The following is a 26,338-nucleotide window of genomic DNA, read 5'->3' as shown; positions in this document are numbered from 1 at the left end:
CAGGTGCTTATTTACCAAAGACAAAGTAATTCACAAGGTGGGCATCAGGCCTAGCAGCTAAGAACCCTGAACCCCCATGTGGAGTGCCTGGCTCTTCCAACTCCATCTTCCTGCTAATGCAGACCCTAACAGGCCGCGCTGATTGCTCAAGTGATTTGGTTTCTGCTACCGAGTGGGAGATGTAGATCGTAGATCAAGTTCCTTGCCTCATGTTCCTCCCCTACCCACTTCAACCTGCTGAGTGGAGTTATGGGCATTTGGGGGAAATAAGTCAAGTGAATGGGACCTTTCTGCTTCTCAGAATTTTTTTTTTCCAAAAAGATTAGTTTTAGAAGAATTCACCTAAGTCTACATTTGGCAGCAAATGGGTCACTGTACTAACCTTACATGCTATTTGGTCAGTTATTCACTTGAGAATGATTCCAGGAATATTCCCAAGACAGCGAGATCTGGCTTAGGCTTTTCTAATTCATTTCATAAAATTGCAGAAAAGACCTTAGGTTGGTCTTATAGAATACACATGAAAAAGATGGCCTTTTGAAATTAGTATGGCAACCTCTAGTTTGTTTTTTTTTTTTTTTTTTGGTCACTCCAGTAGTTACCCAAAACCCCTTTATTTCTGAAGTTTTGACATGTCACTTATCTTCTCTATCATCAAATACTTTCATTAACTTTCTCTTCAGAGAATACTATGATGAAATAAGCATTTAGCCTAGCAGTTGCCAGTTGAAACACCCATAGCCCACTTCACAGATCCTGGGTTTAATTCTCAGCTCTGACTCCTGATTCAATTTCCTAACACAGACCCTGGAAGGCACCGGGTGAATAGCCGAAGTAGTGCAGTTCCTGCCACCCACGTGCAAGACCTGAATTGAGTTTTTGGCTCTAGGCTTTAGTCTCTCCCAATTCCAGCAACTGAGAGGCATTTGTGAAGCGAACTAGCAGATGCCAATTCTATATGTCTCTTAAATTAAAAAAAAAATAAAAATAAAAATTAAATCTCTACACTGGAAAAAAGAAAAAAAAATTTATGGTGTATTTTTTCAACAATCCATAATACTTTCTAAATAAGCAACACTTTCTGAATGAACTTTGGTAAGATTTCCATCTACTCTTTAGCAACTTCTAAATGACACATTCATTGCAGCGTAAAAGGTATTCTACTCCTACACAGGTTCTGTTTAGTAAATTCAATATGGGGTGGAAATTAACCACTAATGTACCTATCAAGTTTATAAAAAACACACTGCATCTATACCTTCTCAAAATGCTTCATTTTATATACACTTCTCCAAAGCCTCACAGAGCTGGAATCTTTCTGTAAAAATAACCAAAAGCTGATCAAGTCAGTACTTGGTAATCATACTTAGAAAAGTAAAACCAGTGGTTTTTAATCCTTCCCAGCAGTAGAGTGGTATCATGACGTTAAATATACAAGGGTGCTTTAAGTTTGTGTAAAATGGAATTAAGATGTTTATTTTAATGCAAAATATTTTAAAATCTATGCAGTTCTTTCATAATATGCAATTCCATAACATTTTGAAGACCTTTAATGTGTCTAAAAAGAATACTTACAAAAGGAAAATCTGGAGGGAAAAAAATCCTTAAACATCTCCTGAAATTCAATCACCTGTAGTAGGCTGTATCATGAGTACTCGCACAAGGATTCTTTAAAATTTGCACAAAGAATCAATCGTTTTGGGACATATGTTTTGCCTACTGGTTAGGTGTCCATATCACATGTTGGAGTGTCTACATCTGAGTCACACACAGCTGCACTCCTAACTCCAACTTCCTGCTAATGTGTACCCAGGGAGGCAGCAGGTTCAGGTACTTGGGTCTCTACCACCCACATGGGAGACCTGAACTGAAAACTTGGCTCCCAGGAATTTGGGGAGTGAATCAGCAGATAGGAGTTGTTTGTCTCTTGTCTCACAAATTAAAAAAAAGACTGACAAGGTTTTGACTTAACACTGTCTCTCCATGATGCACCTATCAAAGCCAACACCGGCCGGCGCCACGGCTCACTAGGCTAATCCTCCGCCTTGCGGCGCCAGCACACGGGGTTCTAGTCCTGGTTGGGGCGCCAGATTCTGTCCCGGTTGCCCCTCTTCCAGGCCAGCTCTCTGCTGTGGCCAGGGAGTACAGTGGAGGATGGTCCAAGTGCTTGGGCCCTGCACCCCATGGGAGACCAGGATAAGTACCTGGCTCCTGCCATCAGATCAGCGCGGTGCGCCGGCCACGGCAGCCATTGGAGGGTGAACCAACGGCAAAAAGGAAGACTTTCTCTCTGTCTCTCTCTCTCTCTCACTGTCCACTCTGCCTGTCAAAAAAAAAAAAAAAAAAAAAAAGCCAACACCAAACCTACTAAGAAAAAAGTATTAATATTTTCCAGCTGTGTCCTCTAAATTTTCAAAATAAACGGGTGCTTCAAAAAGTTCATGGAAAATAAAATTAAAATGTTTGATGCAAAAAGATTCTGAAATTCATGCATTTTTTTCTACAATATGCATTTCCTAAGAACTTTTTGAAGGCTCTCTCAAATGCATAGATTTCACTTTTTTTTTGCACCAAAGCACTTACCTTTTAATTCTATTCCCTAATCTCTCTAAAGTACCTTCATATTACTTTCATCTGTATTTATTGATATATATATATATATTTAGTGGGCATCAACATTAAAATCTATGTAGCTGTATTAAGTAATCTCAACTAAAAAATAAATCATAAGTGAGTCAAACTAATCCATTCTGCAAGCATTTGTTCAAATTTTAAGGGTTACAAATTCTTTTGAAGATTAATATAAAATTGTAATTCTCTATCTTTATCACAAGAAATACCAATGATTAAATTTCCAAATGTTTATGTTCCCAGATCCTGTACAGTTACACATAAACCCGTAACAAATTCAAATGCTGTAAAATGCTAGAAAAATGTTTTTAAGTACCAATTCTGAAGTCAACAAAATCATTAAAGCATTACACTGACCTAACAGGACAAGAATTTTATTTTTATAATTTTTATTAACATATGATCATCCTCATGGATCTTACTTGCTGGCCTTTTAAACAAATTTCTAAGGCAATTTCACAATTCATTTAAAGGTTAATACCACACAAGACCTATGGCATTAGCCACTTGACAAAACAAAGGAAAAATTGCTTCAAAACTGCTGTCTTAGAAATGTTACTATACTTAAGAGTGGCTCTAGATGAACTCCTCCTATAATCAACCAGTGTGTCTCACATTGCAGGCACATCTTGATTGAGACATGCAAAATGGAGTCTGCCTTGGAGGCTGGTTAACTGGCATGCAGATTTCTGCAGAATTCCATAGTCCCAAAAAGAAGAAATAAACACTGTGGGGCTGACTCTGGCAACACAGGCTTGGACATAAAAGAAAACTTCGCAAGAGCTGTAGTGGTTTACTAGGACAAGCCACTGAAGTTCCTAGGATCCTCAGTCAGCAAACAGCACTCAAATAATTATGAGCTTCCAGGTATGGCAAGACAGGCTTTCAAAGCAGAGGCTATTCCAAATACTGATTGAAACCATCAGTTAGCTTATATAGCATCAGAGTAAATCAACCTAATTTCCCCTAAGTGGCTAAAAATGTGTAAGACTACATTTCAAGGTCATAGTTCATTTCAAATCTATTTTAATAAATCACACATGTACTAATTTGTATGTTCTCTACATGTAATTTTAAACATCTTTGATAATTAAGATAAATTAGTCATGGAAATTAGTAAGTTTAGACAAATTGCATTGGCATTACTGTACCAAGAAAAGGCAGTTCAAAGCTTTAACTGTGAATGAGCATAACAGACACGTAGGGCGTGCATGAGAAATTTGTCTTTGTTGTACTATAAAAGTAAGAAAATATTTTAACATATGTCCAGGTTGATTATTTTTTTCTTTATAAGCAAGGTTTAAACATCTAATTTGATTTCTGACATTCATAATTCTGGTTTGCCTATGTAGACTGGGGAGAATGTTGAGTAAAATTATTAAGCAAACCAAAATGAAAGGTGAGTTTACCTGACCACTTTTCTGTTCTTCAATGAATACATAAGAAAACAGCTTTTTCAACAAAGCAGTACACTCAGTGCTTTGAAGTGAACAGTGACCTAAAGCCTCAGGTCACTGAGAACATAAATGGATTTTCAACTTCAGAGTTTACATGTTTGTTATAATGGGATATGGGTGGATAAAACTAGTCCTCATCAGCATTAAAAGCATTAACTGGAGAAGGAAATGTCTCCAATTTGTTCAATCTATTAACCAAAATTTTTCAGGGAAAAAATAAAGACAAAAGATGTTACAAAGTAAAACAGCATGTATCTGTGAATAATCTGCAATCTATAATTCTGTTAAGAATTATTAAATTCAAAAATCATTTTAATATTATTTCTGGTAAGATCAAATTTAAAATGTAACACTTGGGACTCTTCCTTGTCCAAGGCAGTTAAACAAATCAGGTAATTTATTCTGTGAAATACTCTGCAAATTCCAATTCACAAGTATACAAAGCAGAATTATACTAAAAGGTGCTTACAGATGAAAAACTACAGTAATTCCAATTTGTGCTACCTTGGCAAGGTACTGTACACAAATTATATCAACATAATAGAAATGGCACAGTCTCCGAGGACACTTTCCACATTTTATTTACATTTTATGACTAACTTTAATCTCAAAATCACATATCCATACACCTATTTTCTTTTTTTGTTGACTTCACTTGAACTTAAATGCATGGTTTGTTAAACAAAGAATGTAAACAAATATTTACCATGTCTGTTACATGTAACACACAGGAACAGCTTTTAACAGAAATTCATCGACCCCCCCAACATTTTTTTATTATAAATACAGGTATCAAAACAATCCTGAACATATTTTTATACTACTAGTAGTCAGCACCCACACCGCTTTAAAATTTAACACAATTTGTGACAATATTCATTGTACCTGCTACTTTAAACAATTTCAACTGCAGCTCTTTCACTAAGCAAGATGGATAAAGCATGCCATTTCTGTTTGTCCTTCTTGGAATTTTTACTTTTCAGAAACACACGTTTCCACTGCCATCTCACACGTCTCGCCACGCTTGCGTCTTGTAAACCCGAATCCTACTTGGAGCACTCCAGGTTTATGTTTAAATGACAGTGCCTCAACAAGAGAAAGAAAAATTGTGCTGCATTTTTCCTCCCGTTACCTGAAAACATAATGGGTGTACATATATTAAATATATTACAAATGTCCGGGTCACATATACCAGCTGGAATTCTTTACTGAATGTGTGGGTATTCTGCATTGTGATATTTAATCAAGACATTAATATGAGTAGAAGGTTGTTGATTTAAGACAAGTTTGAGATCCATTAAAATTAATTGTTGTATGTTTGTCCTTCTGGTGGCTGTGGAAGCTTCATATTTTCTTTGGACATCATTAGACGTCTTAGCTCTTGAAGTACAACTTTAATGCTATATGAATTTTGCCATTTTGCTAATACTGGTATGCTCCGTGCATCCACCTGAAATGGGAAAAAATGAGTACAATCAACTACCAAATTTAAAAGTGCAAGAGCATTGATTTTTGTAAACACACTTTACTAAATGTGCTTTTAAAAATTTATAGCCTTGCTCCATATTGAAAAAAAGTATACTATGAAATCACAGATTGAGAATTAATATAGTATTTAGGGAAAATATTCCTTCTTTAATAGATTTTTTCCTAAAAAATCTGGATCTTTTTTCTTTTTCTTTTTATATTTTACAACAAACAATGTGAACTTTGTCAGAAATAAACATTAAGTAATCACTTTGCAAACAAATTTACTAATTCTTTCTTGATGAAATAAAGTTGGAAATGTCCTCTCCATTTCCATTGTTACTATCCAAAATCCAGGCAATTATCTGACACTGACATTTATGTGAGAGTGCTACCTGATCTCTGCTTTCAGATTTTTCTTTCCATTGTATTCTATGCACTACTCTGTGTGGTGGAATGAGAAGGCCATGCCAAGATGGCCGCGGCCAAGGGAGCGTCAGTTACTCAGGAATGGCTTTGAATCCCACCTGGCAACAGGCTGTGATTGGATGGCTTTGAAACCCACATGGCAAACAGAGCCTGCCTGGCAACAGGCTGTGATTGGATGGCTTTGAAACCCACATGGCAAACAGAGCCTGCCTGGCAACAGGCTGTGATTGGATGGCTTTGGAAACTGCCTGGCAACAGGCTGTGATTGGATGGCTTTGGAAACTGCCTGGCAACAGGCTGTGATTGGTTGGGGCATAGACCACCCCTTGACTGGATTGGCTGGTCTTGGCCTTATAAGCTGCCGTACTAACTGAAATAAACGAGTCTGTGGGCTGCTTGCCTCAAGCCTGCTTTCACCCGACTCCCGGGGTCTGTGTGGTGACTCTGAGCCTCTAGCCCCCACCATGCTCCTCCTCTCAGAAACAAATCCACTGCAACATTGTTGAGAAATCAACTGCAACAACTCTGCATTAATATTCCATTGTGAAAGCTACACAGACTGGGAGTGGCCTCAAAGCCCCATTTTTAGGTAACTATCAACACTCGGCCTCCCTGAGGTTCCCTGCAAAACTCCACTCTCAAAGCCTTTCTAGATTTGGTCTCACAGCTCACTCATTGAGGAACTGCTTGTTCTTCCCTACATCCTACTCTGGGTGTTTTCAGTAACAACTGGGGTAAAAAGGAAAGTGATCAAAATATGTAATCCGAAAAGCTGGGAAATGACATGTCCCTAGAGGAACTGAACAATCCCAACACATAACTAGGAATCTGTAAGATCACACAAATGTACAGGGTTGTGCACAGGCTCACAAAAGTCCTGAGAAGATTATAAGCTCTCATTTATGGCTGACCACAAGCAACAAATGGAATTTCTACAATATATTTGAGAGGTTCAATTTAAACATGTCAATCAACATAATATGCCATATTAATAAAGAACAAAACCAATGATCATCTCAATATATGCAACAACAAAAAAGGGCTTGACAAAAATCCAGTAACCCTTTATGTGGGCAAAGGTAGATTGTGTGGTAGATAGCTTTTAAAATGGCTCCTGATATTCATGCCTTATGTAATCTCTCCCCTTCAGTATGGGCTAGACCTTTTCTTGTTAATTTGTATAAATACAAAAAGCTGTGCACTATTAACATAGATTGCAGTTGTGTATGCATCCATGAAACTAACACCACAATCTAAGCTATAAACCTACTCATCAACTGCAAAGGCTATCTCCTGCTTATTATTTTTGTGTATCTGTAGTGATTTGCTTCTAATGAATACAGTATTTGGATGTCATTTCTAATGTTAAATCATATCTGATTTTAAAAAGCTCTGGCTCCCACCTCACTCTTGTTTTCTTTCACCTACTTGCACAAGATGGATGGTTTTTTGTTTTTTTTTTTTTTTTTTTTTTTTGACAGGCAGAGTGGACAGTGAGAGAGAGAGACAGAGAGAGAAAGGTCTTCCTTTTGCCGTTGGTTCACCCTCCAATGGCCGCCGCTGCAGCCGGCGCACCGCGCTGATCCTGGCAGGAGCCAGGATCCAGGTGCTTTTCCTGGTCTCCCATGGGGTGCAGGGCCCAAGCACCTGGGCCATCCTCCACTGCACTCCCTGGCCATAGCAGAGAGCTGGCCTGGAAGAGGGGCAACCGGGACAGAATCCGGCGCCCCAACCGGGACTAGAACCCGGTGTGCCGGCGCCGCAAGGTGGAGGATTAGCCTATTGAGCCACGGCGCCGGCTCAGGATGGATGGTTTTAACTGCCCTCCCTATGTGGCATGGAACCCTATGAGGGGGTCTCTGGGCAACAGCCTGAGAGAAACTGAGGTTCATCCTAGCTGTTTCAGGCATTTAGAGAGTGAGTCAGCAGATCTCTCCCTGTCTGTGTCTCTTCCAAATAAATGAAAATAAATTTTAAAACACAATGAATTACCACTTCACACACACTAGAATGGCTACAATCAAAAACACATACAGTAACAAGTGTCAGCAAGAAAGCAGAATGTGGAACCTTCCTACACTGCTGATAGTAATCTAAGATGGCTAACCATGTTGGTCAAGAGTCTGGCAGTTTCTCCAAAAATAAAACACACAGTTACCTATGATCTAGCAATTCTACTCCTAAGTATCTACTCAAAAAAAAAGAAAATATTTGCACACACATTTATACACAAATGTTCACGGCATCACTATTCATGATAGCCAAAAGTGGAAAGATAAAGATGTCCGTTGGATGTTAAATGGATAAAAAAGCATGATACATACATACGTTGGCATATTATATCCAGCAAAAAAGAATAAATTACTGATACATACTATAGCACAGATGAACCTTGAAAATATTGTATCACAAAATAACATGTTATTGTATGATCCTGTTTATATCAAATGTCCAAAACAGACAAATCTATAAAGACAGAAAGCACATTAGAGTAGGTGTTTAGGGTGAGGTGGTATGGGAAATGACAACTAATGGGTACAGATTTTCTTTGGGAAAAAAAAAATGTTCTAAAACTGGATTGTGGTAATGGATCCACAATTCTCTGGATTCTAAAAAAAAAAAATAAAAAAACACTGTATACTTTAAATGAATGAATTGTATGAAAGGTGAATTATAACACAATAAAAGTATTTAAAAACAGAAAATCGGCCGGCGCCGTGGCTCAATAGGCTAATCCTCCGCCTTGCGGTGCCGGCACACCGGGTTCTAGTCCCGGTCAGGGCGCCGGATTCTGTCCCGGTTGCCCCTCTTCCAGGCCAGCTCTCTGCTGTGGCCAGGGAGTGCAATAGAGGATGGCCCAAGTCCTTGGGCCCTGCACCCCATGGGAGACCAGCAGAAGCACCTGGCTCCTGGCTTCGGATCAGCGTGATGCGCCAGCCACAGCACACTGGCCGCAGCGGCCTTTAGAGGGTGAACCAAAGGCAAAAGGAAGACCTTTCTCTCTGTTTCTCTCTCTCTCTCACTGTCCACTCTGCCTGTCAAAAAATAAAAAATAAAAATAAAAACAGAAAATTAATCTTAGTTGATACTTCTCTTTGTAATTAAAATAAGAAAATGTGATGTTAAGATGTTTTTAAAATGCTGCCTCTAAAGCTTTAGTTAGAAGAGCAGCAATCCCTTTGCCTATTCTAAACAGACTCCACAACTGAACAGCAGTTTATAAAATAAGTGCAGAGAATACCAAGCTATTTCCAAAGTAGAAACAAACACTCCCAACTGCAAATGGTAGTAAAATAAACCTAAGTGATTGCAAATCCTGTGAAATACCAACAGTGCACAAAAAAACTGGAGGAAAAAAAGAACAAAAAATATGTAGAAAAATGAGAGAAAAAAGCATGAGAAAATAAATATTATGTCAGAACAAAACCTGCATCTTATCAGACTATAATATACAGGAACCTCCAAAACTTGGACCTCACAGTATAAAGTACTGTAATTTATGTTTTACATTGCTAACCACCCACAAGGAATCAATTTTCCTAGTTGTATTAAATAGATATAAACAAGAATTACTGCTTGTGAAATACCATTTATCAGGTACTTAAACAGATTCAAAATACATAAAACTATCATGGCATAATCACCAACGGCTAGCAAGAAATTCTGCACTAGTTACTGGTTATAAAAATAACAATCCTTTGGGGCTGGCACTGCAGCAAAGTGGGTAAAGCTGCAACCTGCAATGACGGCATCCCATATGGGTGCTGGTTCAAGTCCCAGCTGCTCCAGCTCTCTGCTATGGCCTGGGAAAACAGTGAAGAATAGCCCAAGTACTTGGGACCCTGCACCTGTGTGGGAGACCCAGAAGAAACTCCTGGCTTCTGGCTTCGGATCAGCGCAGCTCCAGCCATTGAGACAACTGGGGAGTGAACCAGCGGATGGAAGACCTCTCTCTCTGCCTCTCCTTCTCTCTGTGTAACTCTTTCAAATAAATAAATAAATCTTTTAAAAAAAATAAATAGGCCGGCGCCGTGGCTCAATAGGCTAATCCTCCACCTTGCGGCGCCGGCACACCGGGTTCTAGTCCCAGTCGGGGTGCTGGATTCTGTCCCGGTTGCCCCTCTTCCAGGCCAGCTCTCTGCTATGGCCAGGGAGTGCAGTGGAGGATGGCCCAGGTGCTTGGGCCCTGCACCCCATGGGAGACCAGGAAAAGCACCTGGATCCTGGCTCCTGCCAACGGATCAGCGCGGTGCGCCGGCTGCAGCGGCGACCATTGGAGGGTGAACCAACGGCAAAAGGAAGACCTTTCTCTCTGTCTCTCTCTCTCACTGTCCACTCTGCCTGTCAAAAAAAAAATAAAAATTAAAAAAAATAAATAAATAACAATCCAAATTTTTAGCTATCAAAAGAAAAACTGATGTCCAATACATACACACTACTCCCACCTCTCTCTCTATATATATACCTATACTCATACAACTAAAATCAGTATTTATTTTACTGTACTGCAGTCTCCTTTACAGAATGACATTTGGAGAAGGAACCAGCAGATGGAAGATCTTTTTTTTTTTTTTTTTTTTTTTTTTTTTCTGGACAGGCAGAGAGGACAGTGAGACAGAGAGAAAAGCAAGGTCTTCCTTTTGTTCCGTTGGTTCACCCTCCAATGGCTGTTGCGGCCGGCGCGCTGCAGCCAGTGTACCATGCTGATCCGAAGCCAGGAGCCTGGCACTTCCTCCTGGTCTCCCATGCGGGTGCAGGGCCCAAGCACTTGGGCCATCCTCCACTGCCTTCCCAGGCCACAGCAGAGAGCTGGCCTGGAAGAGGAGCAACCGGGACAGAACTGGCATCCCAACCGAGACTAGAACCCGGAGAGCTGGTGCCGCAGGTGGAGGATTAGCCTATTGAGCCATGGCGCCTGCCAGAAGATCTTTCTTTCTTTAGAGCTCTGCCTTAGAAATAAATAAAAATGAATAAACATCTTTAATTTGAACTTGTATTTTGTGTCTTTATTTCATTTTTCTAAAAATGCTCTTTTATTGTATATTTTTAAAGTATTGATCCACACAGATTAGAAATAAATAAACCGGGGCCAGGGTTGTGGCGTAGTGGGTAAAGCCGCAGCCTGAAGTGCCTCCATCCCATATGGGTGCCGGTTCAAGTCCCAGCTGCCCCACTTCCGATCCAGCTCTCTGCTATGGACTGGGAAAGCAGTAGGAGATGGCCCAACTCTTTGGGCCCTTGCACCCGCGTGGGAGACCCAGAAAAAGCTCCTGGCTCCTGATTGGCACAGCTCCAGCTGTTGCGGCCAATTGGGGAGTGAACCAGAGGATGGAAGACCTCTCTCTCTCCCCCTCCCTCCCTCTCCTTCTCTCTCTCTGTGTAACTCTTTCAAATAAATAAATAAATCTTTAAAAAAAAAAAAAAGAAAGAAAGAAAAAGAAAGAAACCAACTAATGGCACCTTGAGAAGCACAGCCCTAGGTTAGAGTACTAGTATAAGAATATTCACTGAAGAAATCCTTTCAGTGGAAACTGAAAACAAACGAGATGCCCAGTAAGTGAGAATGGAATATTATGCAACAAAAACAAGCAATTTAACTTGAATGATTCAACATAGATGAAGTTGAAAATCACCAACATGAATATGATACCAAAGTGCTACATGCACATGTGCATAGTGAAAGAGCAGTAATCTTGTACAGAACTATTAAACACCAAGTCCAAGACTACCTCTGTGGAAAGAGGAAAGAGAAACAAGAAAAAGGCACACAGAGAGTTAGCTCCAAGCATAATATGGTATTTGCAATAAAAAGATTTGTGACAAATAAAACAAATGTTAGGATTTGGCAAAGCTAGGTGGAAGATACATAGATGTTGGTTACATTATTTTCATCTATATGTTACAAAACAGTTTTCTTTTTTTTTAAATACTTTATCCATTTGAAACATAGAGTGACAGAAAAAGAAAGAGATCCTCTATCTTCTGGTTCACTTCCCAAATGACTACAAAGGCCAAGGCTGGGCCAGGCTGAGGCCAGAAGCCTATAATTCCATTTGGATTTACCATATGGGTGGCAGGGGCCCAACCACTAGGGACCATCCTCTGCTGGATCAGCCAGGCTCAAACCAGCACTCTGATATAGGATGCCAGCATATCAGGCAGCAGCTTAACCCACTGTGCCACAATGCCAGCCCCTGGAAATTATTTCTTTTAAAAACACCATAAGTAAAACCAAGAGTAAAATAAAATGAGTAACACAGTGTCTACAGCAGAATAAACTAAGGAATTTAATTCAAACTGGGGAGTCAGAAATAACATATCTCAGAAAGTAACGTTTATTTACAGTGAGAAGTATGTGAGAAACCCATGGGGACTGACCAGACTGGGAAAAGAGATGTCCAGACAGGCTGAAAAGAGAAAAGTGCAAAAGCCCAAGGCCAGTTGAAAAGCATGCAGGAGCTCCCAAAGAGCCATGGTAAGAAGCAGGTATACTGAGGCTGAAGTCTTAAAAGGACACAGTGGTGCAGCGGGTAAAGCTGCCGGCTGCAGTACTGGCATCCCATATGGGCGTCGGTTCGAGTCCCAGCTGCTCCAATTCCAACTGAGCTCTCTGCTATGGCCTGGGAAATCGGCAGAGGATGGTCCAAGTCTCTTGGGACCCTGCCCAGTGTGTGGGAAACCAGGAGGAAGCTCCTGACTCCTGGCTTCAGATCAGCACAGCTCAGGCCGTTGTGGCCACCTGGAGAGTGAACCAGTGGATGGAAGACCTCTCTCTCTCTCTCTCTCTCTGCCTCTGCCTCTGCCTCTGCCTCTCTGTAACTCTGCCTTTAAAATAAATAAATCAATCTTTAAAAAAAAAAAAGTATAACCAGAAAAGTTGTTAGAAGAATCCAGACAAGGTCAACATTCATGGCAGCAAAGTAAACAGAAATGTAAGACCTGACTCAAGTTACATGTGGAACATAAAACTGCTAAGACTTAATTTAATAAATGAACTGAGGGAAGGAGGCAAAATGTCAAAAACGACCAGAGGCCCATGAGATCAAGGAAAGCTTGCAAGACGTAGGTCTGAAATTTAATCTAGAATTTCTCAGCTCCCACAACAACACAGAACCCATCACTAGTTACTTAATTTACAGAAGCTATAATATAAACATAAACCAGTAGTTGAGAAGAACACCTATGTCTAGTAGAGAAAGCTAACAAAATAGCTTTCTCATAGAGAATACTGTGTAATAAAAGAAATTCCCTAAACAATATCCTTCCTGTAAATTCAAATGCTTCATGGTCCAGTTTCCATCAAATCTCTAATAAATATTAGACCATAAAGAAATAGATAAATGTGCACATTATAATTTCTAAAATAACCACTGAAAGAACACAGAAATTGAAAAAAAAAATGAGAATCATTCCAAAAGTAGACAAGAAACGGCAGGAAAATAGAAACCACGAACTAAGATGATCTATTTGAACCTGAACATATTGGTACTGTATATTAAATCTACTCAAACTAAATGTTCCCAGTAAATCAAAAACACTGAGGCTGCAGAGGAACCTCTCAGGAACCAGCTCTGAATTAGCCCACAGAGTGAAAGAGGAGGTACAGAAAATGGCCAGGCAGGTCCAGCCAGGGCTGAGGGTTCTCATGACCTTTTCTACCTCCTCCTTCTTCAAGGTCATACCTTGGGGTCAGTGTGCCCAGCAGGGAGGCACCAGTCGCTCTGGAGGCTAGTCTTGGATCTGTTTATTAGGCAGTGGTAAGGGAGTAAAGGGTTGGCTGTGAGGCTTGTTGCCACAAGTGTGGGTCACATGCAGGAGGAATTAAGCAAATAAGTAAATGCACTGGGGAAAATGGGGGACATGTTTCTCAATGCTGAAGGAGGTAATTACAAATATGGAAAAGAAATCTAGAATAAACCCTGCAAAGGTATTGGAATAGATTTGGAGGTATTAGTACAACTTGTCATTTTTAATAGATAGTGGACCGATAGGCAGAAGGAAAAAGGGAGGGAGAAAACTGAGAGGATGAATATGTATACACATATCTTAGAAGTACAAAATACATTTTCTTACATAATACGATAATAAGCCAGTAGTTGAGAATAGCTATGTCTGGTAGTGAGGACTTGTGCAGGGAGAGGGAACACAGGGGTGGGAAGAGGGGAAGTCAAGGATACTGACAGCATCTTATCCCTAAAATGATGACCATTTTACCCATGATGTTACTTTGCTTCTTAACATGTACTCTGCAAGTGAATGTGCTGGTGACACAGGTGCCCGGGCTTCAAGGTCTTAATATGAACACTACAAGCTACTTCTACTAGAAACTTAAAATTTCCATTCATTTGTGTGGGTCAGGTACAGCCTGTCATTTTGGTTTATTTGCTTTAAAGAAATGACCATACCCAGCCATGACTGTTCTAATATAGACATACTTGTTCCCCAAAGAAAAACTCATTCATGAATATTCATCCTCTTACTCTCATCAAAAGTACTTAACCCTAAGAAAAATAACATTCAAAAAGAAATAATGATCATCTTTTCACGAAATACATTTTGGGCCAAAATATGACTACTGAAATAATTAGAAAAACCCCAAGAAAAGTGCCACCATCACATCCACCTAGGTAGGTACATTAAAGTTTTAATGATAGCCTGACTTAAAAAAAAAATACGACAAACTTCTTCAGACTTTCAAACAAGAATTTTTTTTTGAAAAACAAAAGCATTTTTGAAAAACTTTTTTTTGGAAAGCTAAACAAAAGTTTTCAAACACTGTCTCTTGACAATAGTTTATGTATTATGTAAGAATAAAATGACTATTATAACTTACCATTCCACTGGAATTATTTATCCCATTCATATTAATTTTTGTTACAAATCTAACTGATGGAGGAGCTTCTGGGTATTTAGGTCCACATTCTACTTTCAGGCTATATATTCTGTTCTCATAATTTGTCTGGAAGGCAAAAAGAGAGGATAATCAAAATTACAATACCTAAAATAGTAATGTCTAAGTGATAATAAAGTGATGAAGTACAGTATGACTGTACATGATGAGAGTGTTTATGACTAAGAACTTAGTTTTGGGGGTCACCAAGTGGCACCAGCATGCCCTATAGGCACCGGTTTAAGTCCCAGCTGCTCCACTTCCCATCCAGCTCCCTGTTAATACTTCTGGGAAAACAGCAGAAGACAGCCCAAGTGCTTGGGTCCCTGTACCTTCATGGGAGACCTGGGCTCCTGGCTCCAGATAAGCTCAGAACCAGTAGACAGAAGATATCTTGGGGCCGGCACTGTGGTGCAGCAGGTTAATGCCTTGGCCTGAAGCGCCGGAATCCCATATGGGTGCTGGTTCAAGACCTAGCTGCTCCACTTCCGATCCAGCTCTCTGCTATGGCTGGGAGGATAGCAGTAGAAGACAGCCCAAGTCCTTGGGCCCCTGCACCTGCATGGGAGACCTGGAAGAAGCTCCTGGCTCCTGGCTTCGGATTGGCATAGTTCCAGTCATTGCGGCCAACTGGCGAGTGAACCATCGGATGGAGGACCTCTCACTCACTCTCTCTCTGCCTCTCCTCTGTGTAACTCTGACTTGCAAATAAATAAATATATCTTTAAAAAAAAAAAGAAGATATCTCTCTTTCTCTCGTTGTAACTCTGCCTTTCAAATAAACTAATTCATTTTTTAAAAAACTTAGTTTTCTATATTCAAATTTATCTGACATATATGGTTAGAAAAAAATGTAGCAAGCATACTTAAAAGTAGATGAACTACAAAGAAAGAAAACCACTTATATTTAAATTTTCAGTAAAGCGTTTACATTGTGGGAGGAGGTACCCCTTAATTTGTCACATACATATGAAGGTTCCTGTGTCTCAGGATAGTCTGTTCCTATTGTCTCAGTATTAATTAATAGTACCTCTTTTCATTCTCAAAAGGGTCTCACTGGGTAACAAATTCATAGTCACCTATGTATAAAGCAATCAGTAACTTATAACCAAAGGAAAATATACTGTCATATTTTATTATAGCCATAAATTCATTACAGGTTATACTACATTACTGTTTCATTAATTTTGTGGTTCATTAAATCCTCTTATCTGAATTCAGACATACAACAGCAAACCTTATGCTTATATAGCATTTTAAAGCAGTTTCTTAATTACAAAGTTTAATTAATATTACTTCCTTATAAAAAGCTATTTCAGGATATAAATATGTGACTAAAATCAGACAGATCACAAAAGATCACCTTATCTCTGCTTCTCCAATCCAGATGCATAGACTCTTCATAGAAAAGCATTTAAAAAAATAACATCCTCCCACACCTCAAAACTCTAAAACATTAAAAATACTTGAGGGGCCAGTATTGTGGCAAAGCAGGTAAAGCTACTGCCTGCAGCGTCAGCATCCCATATGGGCACTGGTTCGAGACCCAGCTGCTTCACTTATGATCCAGCTCTCTGCAGTGGCCTTGGAAAGCAGTAGAACATGGCCCAAGTCCTTGGACTGCACCCATGAGAGAGACCTTGAAGAAGCTCCTGGCTCCTGGCTTCGAATTGGCTCAGCTCCAGCCGTTGCAGCCAACTGGGCAGTGAACCAGCAAATGGAGACTCTCTCCCTCTCTGCCTCTTCTTCTCTCTTTCTTTCAAATAAATAAATAAATCTTTAAAAAAAAAATACTTGAAGTATTTGGAAACAATATGGGTTCAAGTACCAGCTCCACTCCCAATTTCAGCTTCCTGCTAATGTGCACCCTGGGAAGCAGCAGGTAATGGCTCAAATGGATGGATCCCAGACAGGAAATCCAGATTGAATTCCCAGCTCCTAGCTTTGACCTGGCCCAGCCCTAGATGTTGTGAGCATCTGGGAGTAAACCAGCAGATGGGAGCTTTATCTGTTTCGCACTTAAAAAGAAACAAACAAAAAATCCTTATCCTACCTATTAGAAATAAACATCACACTAAGTCTGAAACCTTTGATTAATTTTATCAATTCTAAACTTTAAATTAACAATCAAGTCTTTCTGTTGCATAACAAAAGGCCAGAGCAAAATAAAAAAGGAAAAAAGGAACTACAATTTACTAAGCACTTTTCTTTTGTCTCATTTAATTTTCACACTTTCTTGAGACTGACTGATTTCAAAGGCAGAAGTTAGAAAGAGGAGAGAGAGAAGAAAAGAGAGAAGAAAGAGACTGATACTACTCCATTCACTGATTCACTCCCCAAATGGCCACACTGCCAGGGTCAAGGCAGGCCCAAGCCAGGAGCTTGGAACTCCATCAGGTCTCCCTTGTGAGTGGCAGGGTTGGTCCAAGCACTCTGGCCATTTTCTGCTGCTTTCCCAGGTGCATTAACAGGGAGCTGGATAGGAAGTGCAGTAACCAGGGACTCTGACTGGCATTCATAGGACGTCAGCATCACAGGTGATGGCTTAACCCGCTGCATCACCACACTGACTTCTAAAAATGGGTATATAGCACCTCTATTTACATATGAGAAAACTTGGAAGAGTTCCTACAATTATAATACCAAAAAAGCATTGTTTCAGAACACTGAACACACAAACACACCAGAAATGAAACTGCCGGGGCTGGCACTGTGGCATGGCAGATAAAGCCATCACCTGCAACGCCAGCATATATGGGATGCCAGTTCATGTGTCCCTGCTGCTCCACTTTCAATCCAGCTCCTGTCTAATGGCCTGGAAAAAGGAGCAAAAGACGGTCCAAGTGTTTGGGCCCCTGCCACCTACATGGGAGACCCAGATGTAGCTCCTGGCTTCGGCCTGGCCCAGTGCTGGGCATTGCAGCCACCTGGGGAGTCAACCAGTGGGTAGAAGGTTATCTTTCTCTTTGGGGAGTCAACCAGTGGGTAGAAGGTATCTTTCTCTTTCAAAATAAATAAATACATCTTTAAAAAAATTAATCAAGCCTGCATCGTGGTATAGCAGGTAAAGACACCGCCTGAGATGCCAGCATCCCTTATGGGCGCTGGTTTGAGATCTGGCTTCTCTGCTTCCGATCCAGCTCCCTGCTAATGCACCTGGGAAGAGCAAAGGAAGACAGCCCAAGTGTTGAAGCCCCTGCCACCCACATGGGAGATACAGATGAAGCTTCTGGCTTCAGCCTGGCTCAGCCCTTGTGGTTGTAGTCTGGGCAACAAACCAGCAGATGGAATCAATCAATCTCTCTTCCCCTTTCTTTCTCTCTCTCTCTCTCTCTCTCTCTCTCTCTCTCTCCTTCTCTTTCTGTAACTCTTATTTTCAAATAAATAAATCTTAAATCAAACCAATACCAGTTTTAAACTGGTATTCTTCCCAACAAGTCAAAAACATTACATAATGCACATTTCAAAGACTCACTGCAGTGTCTGCAGTGGTCAGGGACCTTGGAGGAGGTAATGCAATGTAAGAGAAAGCTTCCTAATCTAGAAAAAAGGTTTTGAATAAAATCAAAACTTCATAAGCATGAGAAAGACCTAAAACTAACATACAAAGGGCCAGTTGCCAATGGTAATACTAGAAAATATTAAGAATCATAGGTTTTTAAGATCAACAAATTGAAGCCTATAGTGTTTCATGGCATGTGAAACACTGGAAGGCAATAGCAACATGTACTCAATACAAACCAATTCAGAAACCCCTGTTACACACAAGGGGTTAGTAACATGTATGTCAGAATGATTGCTCTTCCCAAATAACCCCTCCAGGTCCTCACCTTTTTTCCTCTCTATCTGGAATGTTCTCCATTCCCATCACCACCTTCTGAAATCCTACCAGTGAGTCCTTTAAGGTTTATTCCAAAGGCAACTTTCTCCACTGTTCAGCTTTCCTCAATTATTCCAGCTAGAAGAAACATATTCTAAAGTCCTGTAGTGAACCTGTTCTGCCAAATCAGCATCTGTTATTAATACAAATAACAGATACAGACTTTTTTCTCCTCTACTAAACCACAAATACCTTGATGGCAAGCCTGTATCAATCTCCCCCTCCCCAATCCTCCAGATAATCATTATACCCCACACACAGGAAGCATTAGTAAATGGAATTATTTCAGGTAAAAGTTACATTTATTTTAATATCAATAGTGTAAAACTAAATGGTCATTCTAAAATAACTATACATATATATATAAACAGAAAGAATATATAATTTATAGCACTGACCCTTGGTGGCCCAATAATCATGCCTGTCCACCTTGTAAGTGTCATATCTTCATCATCTTCAAGGCCCCAGCTAACCGTACCATCGCCTACTCCTTTTTGTCCTTCTTCAAGTTCTTCCAACAAGCGAAAATTACGAGGAACTTTAACTCCTATACAAAAGAACGTCAATGTAAATATAAAAAGCTTGTAACTGTAAGAGGTACACATATTTAAAATGCATTTTTTCCAGGTCAACCCTTACAAATTATTTCCCCAAAAGACAAAATTCTCATTAAAAATCACTCTTCCCTAGAAAATGCGAAGTCTAATAACCCCTCAAAATAAAAACATTACAGAAAGTACCACTTTAAACATTAACAGTGCAGAGCATGTATATAAATTCCTACTTAAACTGTCATAAATCAATCATAAGGAAATCATCATAAAGTAATCATTTTCCCTACTGGAGGTTTCTTTGCCTAGTCAAGGACAGAAATAAATATGCAGGGGGATGCCCTTTGGCACAGTAGATTAAGATTCCAGATCAGAGCACAGATTAGAGTCCCAGCTGTCCCACTTCCAACAGAGATCCCTGCTAATGCAACTGGGAAGGCAGCACAAGATGATCCAAATGCTTGTGCCCTTACCACCCACGTGATGGAGCTACAGGTTCCTGGCTTCCTCCTGGTCCATCTCTGGCTGTTAAGCCATTTGTGGGGTAAACCAGCAAATGCACAATCTCCCTCACTTTCTCTCTGTCACTCCCTCTCTCTGTCACTCTTTCAAATAAATAAAAGGAATAGGCATGACCAGAAAGTTCATAAAAGCTGAAATTCGTTAATATACACTCTGTAATCATTTTTAAAAAGTAGAATTATGCTCCATTTTACAAACTGCACCAAAAAGTAGTGTCTTTTAAATTGCCAAGGGTGCTCTTTCAACTGGTAAGGACCCTTACCCCTAGCCAATGATGCCTTGTCTTGGCATGTCACAGCAGCTCTGTCAGCAGCATCATTTGAGGAGTTAGCTGACTCATGAGCAAATAGACTAACAGTTCCCTATATTATTCTCTTCACTTCCTTGTCCAACACAGCAAACTCTTCACCAACTATTAACTGTTCTCAGATGCTGACTCCATGCCATACACGTTTCTACTCTTTATACCATATCGCTCCTTACTGTATTCCTAAAATCTTAACATCTTGCCGAGAATGTCCTCCCCTTTCACATTTCCCACTCCTTCATTCTCACTGACCCTGGTCTTTGCCATCATTGTGACCTTCAATCCCTGGAAGCTACCCATAATTCTTTCAATTTTCCACAAATTTCCTTTCCAAGGATTAATAACCTGACCCCTCTACCAAAGGAGTCTTCCGCGTTCTCAACAGCCTCTGACACAAAACCTCCAAGCCATCACACAAGTCTTAAAAAAATATGTAAATGCCCTCAGAATACTCTCCATCTCAATTTCTCTTTCTCTCTCACACACACAAATTATAAAGCAGAAAGAAAAAACTGTTATCTCCTTAAAAGAAACTGCTGGTTTTTTTTTTTCACTTTTCTCCCACAAAACCAAAATATCTTTCACTTACTAATCCATAGTAATTCTCCTGATTATATAATGAAAAACCAGTAAGTACTGTAACTCAAAAAAAAGAGAAAACTCACTAGCCACTCTGTGTGCTGTGCTTCATTAAACAAAATATTTGAAAATCATAGGCCACAGAAATATGGAGTTATTGTAAATGACAGTAAAGAGTCACTGCAATTACTATGATTATCAACAATTTGTTGATACCGTTTGTGTACTCTAAGTGCCATCCCACATAATCATCCATTTAATCCCAAAAGCCAAAACTGAAGTGATATAACCTCCCCAAGATCACACAGCTCTAAGTGGCAGGTTCACAATAAGATGCAGTTCTAAGACCACAGCCATGCTATTTATAACCAAGCTGCACCAAGCTACCAGTGACACAGGCAGCCCGTCATGGATCATCTAGAATCAGGCTGCCCAGTGTTATTCCAGTTGTGCCATTTGCCCGACAGGTGACTTCAACACAGTCATCTTATCCATAAAAATGGGATAATGATTTCTACTGCACAGAATCAGTCTGAAAATTAAATTACGTAATCTACTTTAAACACAGTAAATGTCAACTATGATCATTTTAGGGTCTAGATTAAACATATTACATAAAACTTCTATTTCTTGGGGCTAGTGTTGTGGCATGATGGCTTAAGCCACCTCCTGTTAAAACTCCTGCTCCACTTTCTGATCCAGCTCCCTGTAGATGGCCTAGGAAAAGCAGAAGATGGCTCAGATCCTTGGGCCCCTGTACCCATGTGGGAGACCCAGAAGAAGCTCCTGGCTCCTGTCTGATTGGCCCAGCTTCAGTCACGACGGCCATGTGGGGAGTAAGCCAGAGGCTCGAAAGCCTTTCTCTCTAAGTCTCCCTCTCTTTGTAACTCTACCTCTCAAATTAACAGGTGAATCTTTAATGGGGGGGAAAAAGTCTTTGTAAATTCCTGTAGGATGGTCTCTATAAATTTTTTTTTCTTTTTTTTTTTTTTCTTTTTGGACAGGCAGAGTGGACAGTGAGAGAGAGAGACAGAGAGAAAGGTCTTCCTTTTGCCATTGGTTCACCCTCCAATGGCCGCCGCTGCCGGCGCGCTGCGGCCGGCGCACCGCGCTGATCCGATGGCAGGAGCCAGGAGCCAGGTGCTTTTCCTGGTCTCCCATGGGGTGCAGGGCCCAAGCACTTGGGCCATCCTCCACTGCACTCCCTGGCCACAGCAGAGGGCTGGCCTGGAAGAGGGGCAACCGGGACAGAATCCGGCGCCCCGACCGGCACTAGAACCCGGTGTGCCGGCGCCGCTAGGCGGAGGATTAGCCTAGTGAGCCGCGGCGCCGGCCTGGTCTCTAGAAATTTTATCCTAAACACTTTTTATTTAAATTACAACAACGTTAATTTTTTTCTGTAGATGTATTTTTATAGACATAATTTCCAAACCTTATTGCTATTGAATTTTCTTTTTCTTTTTACTGAGAATTGTTTTGCTCAGGGGTTTTTTTCTTTCATTTATTAAAAAGTCAGAGAGCAATGGAGGAGGAGGGTGAGGGAGGAAAGAGACAAAGATATAGAGAGAGATCATCTACCTGCTGGTTCACTGAACAACCGCCCACAACAACTGGGGCTAGACCAGATGAAGCCAGGAGCCCAGAAGTCAACCCAAGTTTCCAACGTGGGTCGTAGGGACCCAAGTACTTGAGTCATAATCCACTACCTCCCATCATCTGTGCGTTACCAGGAAGCCATCAGAATTAGAGCTATCACTTGAACACAGGTACTCTGATACAGTATATAGACATCCTAAGTGGCAGTTTAATCACTGTGCCACAATGCCCACCCCTTGAATTGCTTTATAAAGTAATCTTTTTTTTTTTAAAGAACCTTTTTTTTAAATTTTTTTATTTATTTATTTTTTTGACAGACAGAGAGGACAGTGAGAGAGACAGACAGAGAGAAAGGTCTTCCTTTGCCGTTGGTTCACCCTCCAATGGCTGCCGCAGCCGGCACGCTGCAGCCGGCGCACCGCGCTGATCCGAAGGCAGGAGCCAGGTGCTTCTCCTGGTCTCCCATGGGGTGCAGGGCCCAAGCACTTGGGCCATCCTCCACTGCACTCCCTGGCCACAGCAGAGAGCTGGCCTAGAAGAGGGGCAACTGGGACAGAATCCGGTGCCCCGACCGGGACTAGAACCCGGTGTGCCGGCGCTGCAAGGCGGAGGATTAGCCTGTTGAGCCGCGGCACCAGCTATAAAGTAATCTTTAAAAAGCTTCATTACCCTTGCTATTGCAAAGCCATCCCCAGATAATTCTCTTAAATTTGTACTGAATTTCTTTGCCTCCTATTTATAATCAATCCAGTCAAGTGACCTTTATGAGTTCCTAAAACTACAAAGTAAACAATGTAAAATTAGTGTTTCCTTTTACCTAAATGCCATAAAAGTGCCTAACCTAGTTATTGCTAAACTTTTGACCATGTCTCCATATAGCATTTTGGAAATACAGTCTTTTTTTTTTTTTTTTTTTGACAGGCAGAGTGGACAGTGAGAGAGACAGAGAGAAAGGTCTTCCTTTGCCGTTGGTTCACCCTCCAATGGCCGCCGCGGCCGGCGCACTGCGGCCGACGCACCACGCTGATCCGATGGCAGGAGCCAGGAGCCAGGAGCTTTTCCTGGTCTCCCATGGGGTGCAGGGCCCAAGCACCTGGGCCATCCTCCACTGCACTCCCTAGCCACAGCAGAGGGCTGGCCTGGAAGAGGGGCAACCGGGACAGAATCCGGCGCCCCGACCGGGACTAGAACTCGGTGTGCCGGCGCCGCTAGGAGGATTAGCCTAGTGAGCCGCGGCGCTGGCCTGGAAATACAGTCTTAAGAGTCATAGACCAAGTCCTGGCAATGCTAATGTTAAAGAATGACAGCTAAAGATCATTTATTTGGAAAATGTGAGATTCAAAACCAAATACCCAGTAAGCTAGAGCACCTTGGTCCTCTGGCACCTAACCACCAAAGCCTGTGAAGAGCAAAAGGCCAGAAGATAGGAATGTTGCTCCACAAAAGCTGCACTGTGCATGCATGAGGTACCCGCTGTGTCTTCAGAATCAGGCAATCATTACATCATTACAGATTATTTAGTCACCAAACCAAGAATCCAAGCCTCCAGGTTCCTCACTAATCATTTTCCAGTTAGGACATAACAATGAATCGCCACTCACACTTGTACAACTCATAAACAAAACCTTGACGGCAAATATGCTTCCAGTTATTAATCTGAAGGATTATCTGACTCTCAATTATTTGCCTTTAATTCCAATATACACCCCCCCAAAAAAGGCAATAAAGACTGACGGGAAAAAAAAAAACACCAGGAGAATGAGTCTTGCCATATTATGCTTACTAGGAACAAGGATTTTCTAGTTTTAAAGCAAACTTTTTACCTTTTTCAAGTTAACAGGAGAAAAACACAGAAATAGAAGCTTGAAAAGACATTTTTAAATATTAGTCTTGTTGGGTAACAGGTCCAAGGAGACTTCACCTTTTTTGACTATTTGATCACAGGCTTCTGCCACTCTTCAACAAACCTGAGGGGACACCCTGCTAAGATGGAATACAGTAAGAATCCTACCCTTATTTTAGTGCTCTGGTTCCTTCCCCACAATAGGAGTTCTGACTTCTCCCTAAAATCACACATACTCAGCACTTCCTATGTAACAGATGCTTGCTAAAAGCTTCACAAGCAGAAATATTCATTAAACTCCAACTTGTCCATTATTAATGTCACATTTAGTGGGTAAGAAAACTGAGGGTTCAAATTATTAGACTGAATCTTATGAAACTGATATTCAGCCATCTTTTCAAACAGCAATTTCATAAAGTTCTTTCTTTTTTTTTTTTAATTTTTTTTGACAGGTAGTTAGTGAAAGAGAGAGAGACAGAGAGAAAGGTCTTCCTTTTTCTGTTGGTTCACCCCCCAAGTGGCCACTGCAACCGGCACTGCGCCAATCCGAAGCCAGGAGCCAGGTGCTTCCTCCTGGTCTCCCATGTGGGTGCAGTACCCAAGCACTTGGGCCATCCTCCACTGCCTTCCCGGGCCACAGCAGAGAGCTGGACTGGAAGAGGAGCAACCGGGACAGAATCTGGCACTCCAATCAGGACTAGAACCGGGGGGGTGTGTGTGTGTGTGTGTGTGTGTGTGTGTGTGCCAGCGCCGCAGGTGGCCTAGTGAGCCGCGGCGCTGGCCCAAGTCCTTTCTAATACCAGAGTTGCCTCCACCTGCAATCCACCAGGTCCAGGACCATACTCACTTTCCTAGCTTCCTGCTAAATTGTCCCCAAGCCCTGCAAATCTGAGAGGAACAGGGAAAAACCCCTTAACTAACTACAGGAGTATCTTTAGCAAAAACTAACCCTGTTCTTTTTTTTTTTTTTTTTTTTAAGATTTATTTATTTGAAATGCAGAGTTACAGAGAGGCAGAGGCAGACAGAGACAGAGAAGTCTTCCATCCACTGTTCACTCAACGGCAAGAGCTGGGCCAATCCAAAGCCAGGATCCAGGAGCTTCTTCTGGGTCTCCCAGACCGGTGCAGGAACCCAAGGACCTGGGTCATCTTCCACTTCTTTCCCAGGCCATAGCAGAAACATGGATCGGAAGTGGAGCAGCTAGGACTCAAACCGGCGCCCATATGGGATGCCAGCACTGGAGGAAGCAGCTTTATCCATTACGCTACAGCACCAGGCCTCCAACCCTGTTCTTTTAATAAAGAAACTTTCCAGGGCAGCCATTTGGCACAGTAGCTTGAGTCACCACTTGAGACACCCAAGTCCCATATCAGCATGCCTGGTAGAATCCTAGCTACTCCACTTTTGACCCAGCTTCCAGCTAGTGTACATCCTAAGGGGCAGCAAAAGATGGCTCAAGTACCTGAGTCCCTGCCATCCATGTGGGAGACCTAGATGGAGTTCTAAGTTCCTGGCTTTAGCCTGGCCCAGCAATGCTACTGCAGGCATCTGGGGAGTAAAGTAGCAGACCAAAGGTCTATATCTCTGTGTCTCAGTATCCCTGCCGTTAAATAAAATAAAAATAAATTTTAAATATTTTTAAAGAAAAATGGAACTTTTCCAAAGGTGGTACAGCAGTTAAGATGACACTTGTAGCGCCCATCCTGCATCACACTGACTGGATTCATTTATAGACTCTGCTTCCAATTCCAGCTTCCTGCTGATGTACACTTGAAAGGCAGTAAGTTATGGCCCAAATACCTGGGTACCTACCACCCACATATGAAACCAGACTGAGTTTCTATCTCCTGGCTTTAGCCTAGCCCATCACCCAGCTGTTGTGGGCATTTGGGATGTGAACCAATAGATGGAGATCTATTTCTATCTCTGTCTCTCCATTCTTCAAATTAAAACAAAAAAGTTTATAAATTTAAAAAAAAAAAAAAGAACCTTTACAGAAAGAAAGAGCCCAGTACGAATTCTGACTTTCATACACCGGATATGTTCAAAGCAAAACTCTTAGGAAGGGAAATAATATAACCACCATTCCATATTTTTCAAAGTACTTTCTCGTAGAGCCACCACCACATTTGAATACAGGAAAAATTTGGGAGTTATAATGATGGATTCACATTTTATAAATATG

General features: G+C 41.1%; 1 protein-coding gene across 10 annotated transcripts in view; it reads right to left on the bottom strand.

The window, feature by feature from the left end:
* Positions 1 to 3,003: 3,003 nt before the first annotated feature.
* The window catches only part of UBE2V2 (ubiquitin conjugating enzyme E2 V2), a 47,089-nt gene continuing 23,754 nt past the window's right edge, over positions 3,004 to 26,338 (bottom strand). For 5 of the 10 annotated variants that reach the window (XM_089335207.1, XM_089335210.1, XM_070076575.2 and 2 more), the window contains 3 exons: positions 19,153 to 19,301; positions 14,818 to 14,943; positions 3,004 to 5,538 (listed from right to left, as the gene is read on the bottom strand). In XM_089335207.1, coding sequence (XP_089191333.1) covers positions 5,392 to 5,538; positions 14,818 to 14,943; positions 19,153 to 19,301 — 422 coding nt within the window. In that variant the 3' untranslated portion in view covers positions 3,004 to 5,391. Of the gene's footprint in view, positions 5,539 to 10,200; positions 10,326 to 14,817; positions 14,944 to 19,152; positions 19,302 to 26,338 lie in introns of all 10 variants that reach the window. The other 5 variants (XM_089335206.1, XM_089335208.1, XM_051843709.3 and 2 more) reach the window with 2 other exon arrangements.

The sequence above is a fragment of the Oryctolagus cuniculus genome, chromosome 6 (genome assembly GCF_051225735.1).
Source record: "Oryctolagus cuniculus isolate XC-2025 breed Fujian yellow rabbit chromosome 6, ASM5122573v1, whole genome shotgun sequence".
NCBI classification, from domain to species: Eukaryota; Metazoa; Chordata; class Mammalia; order Lagomorpha; family Leporidae; genus Oryctolagus; species Oryctolagus cuniculus.
Note: the sequence above shows the minus strand (reverse complement) of the source record. Positions and strands in the feature narration are given on the sequence as shown.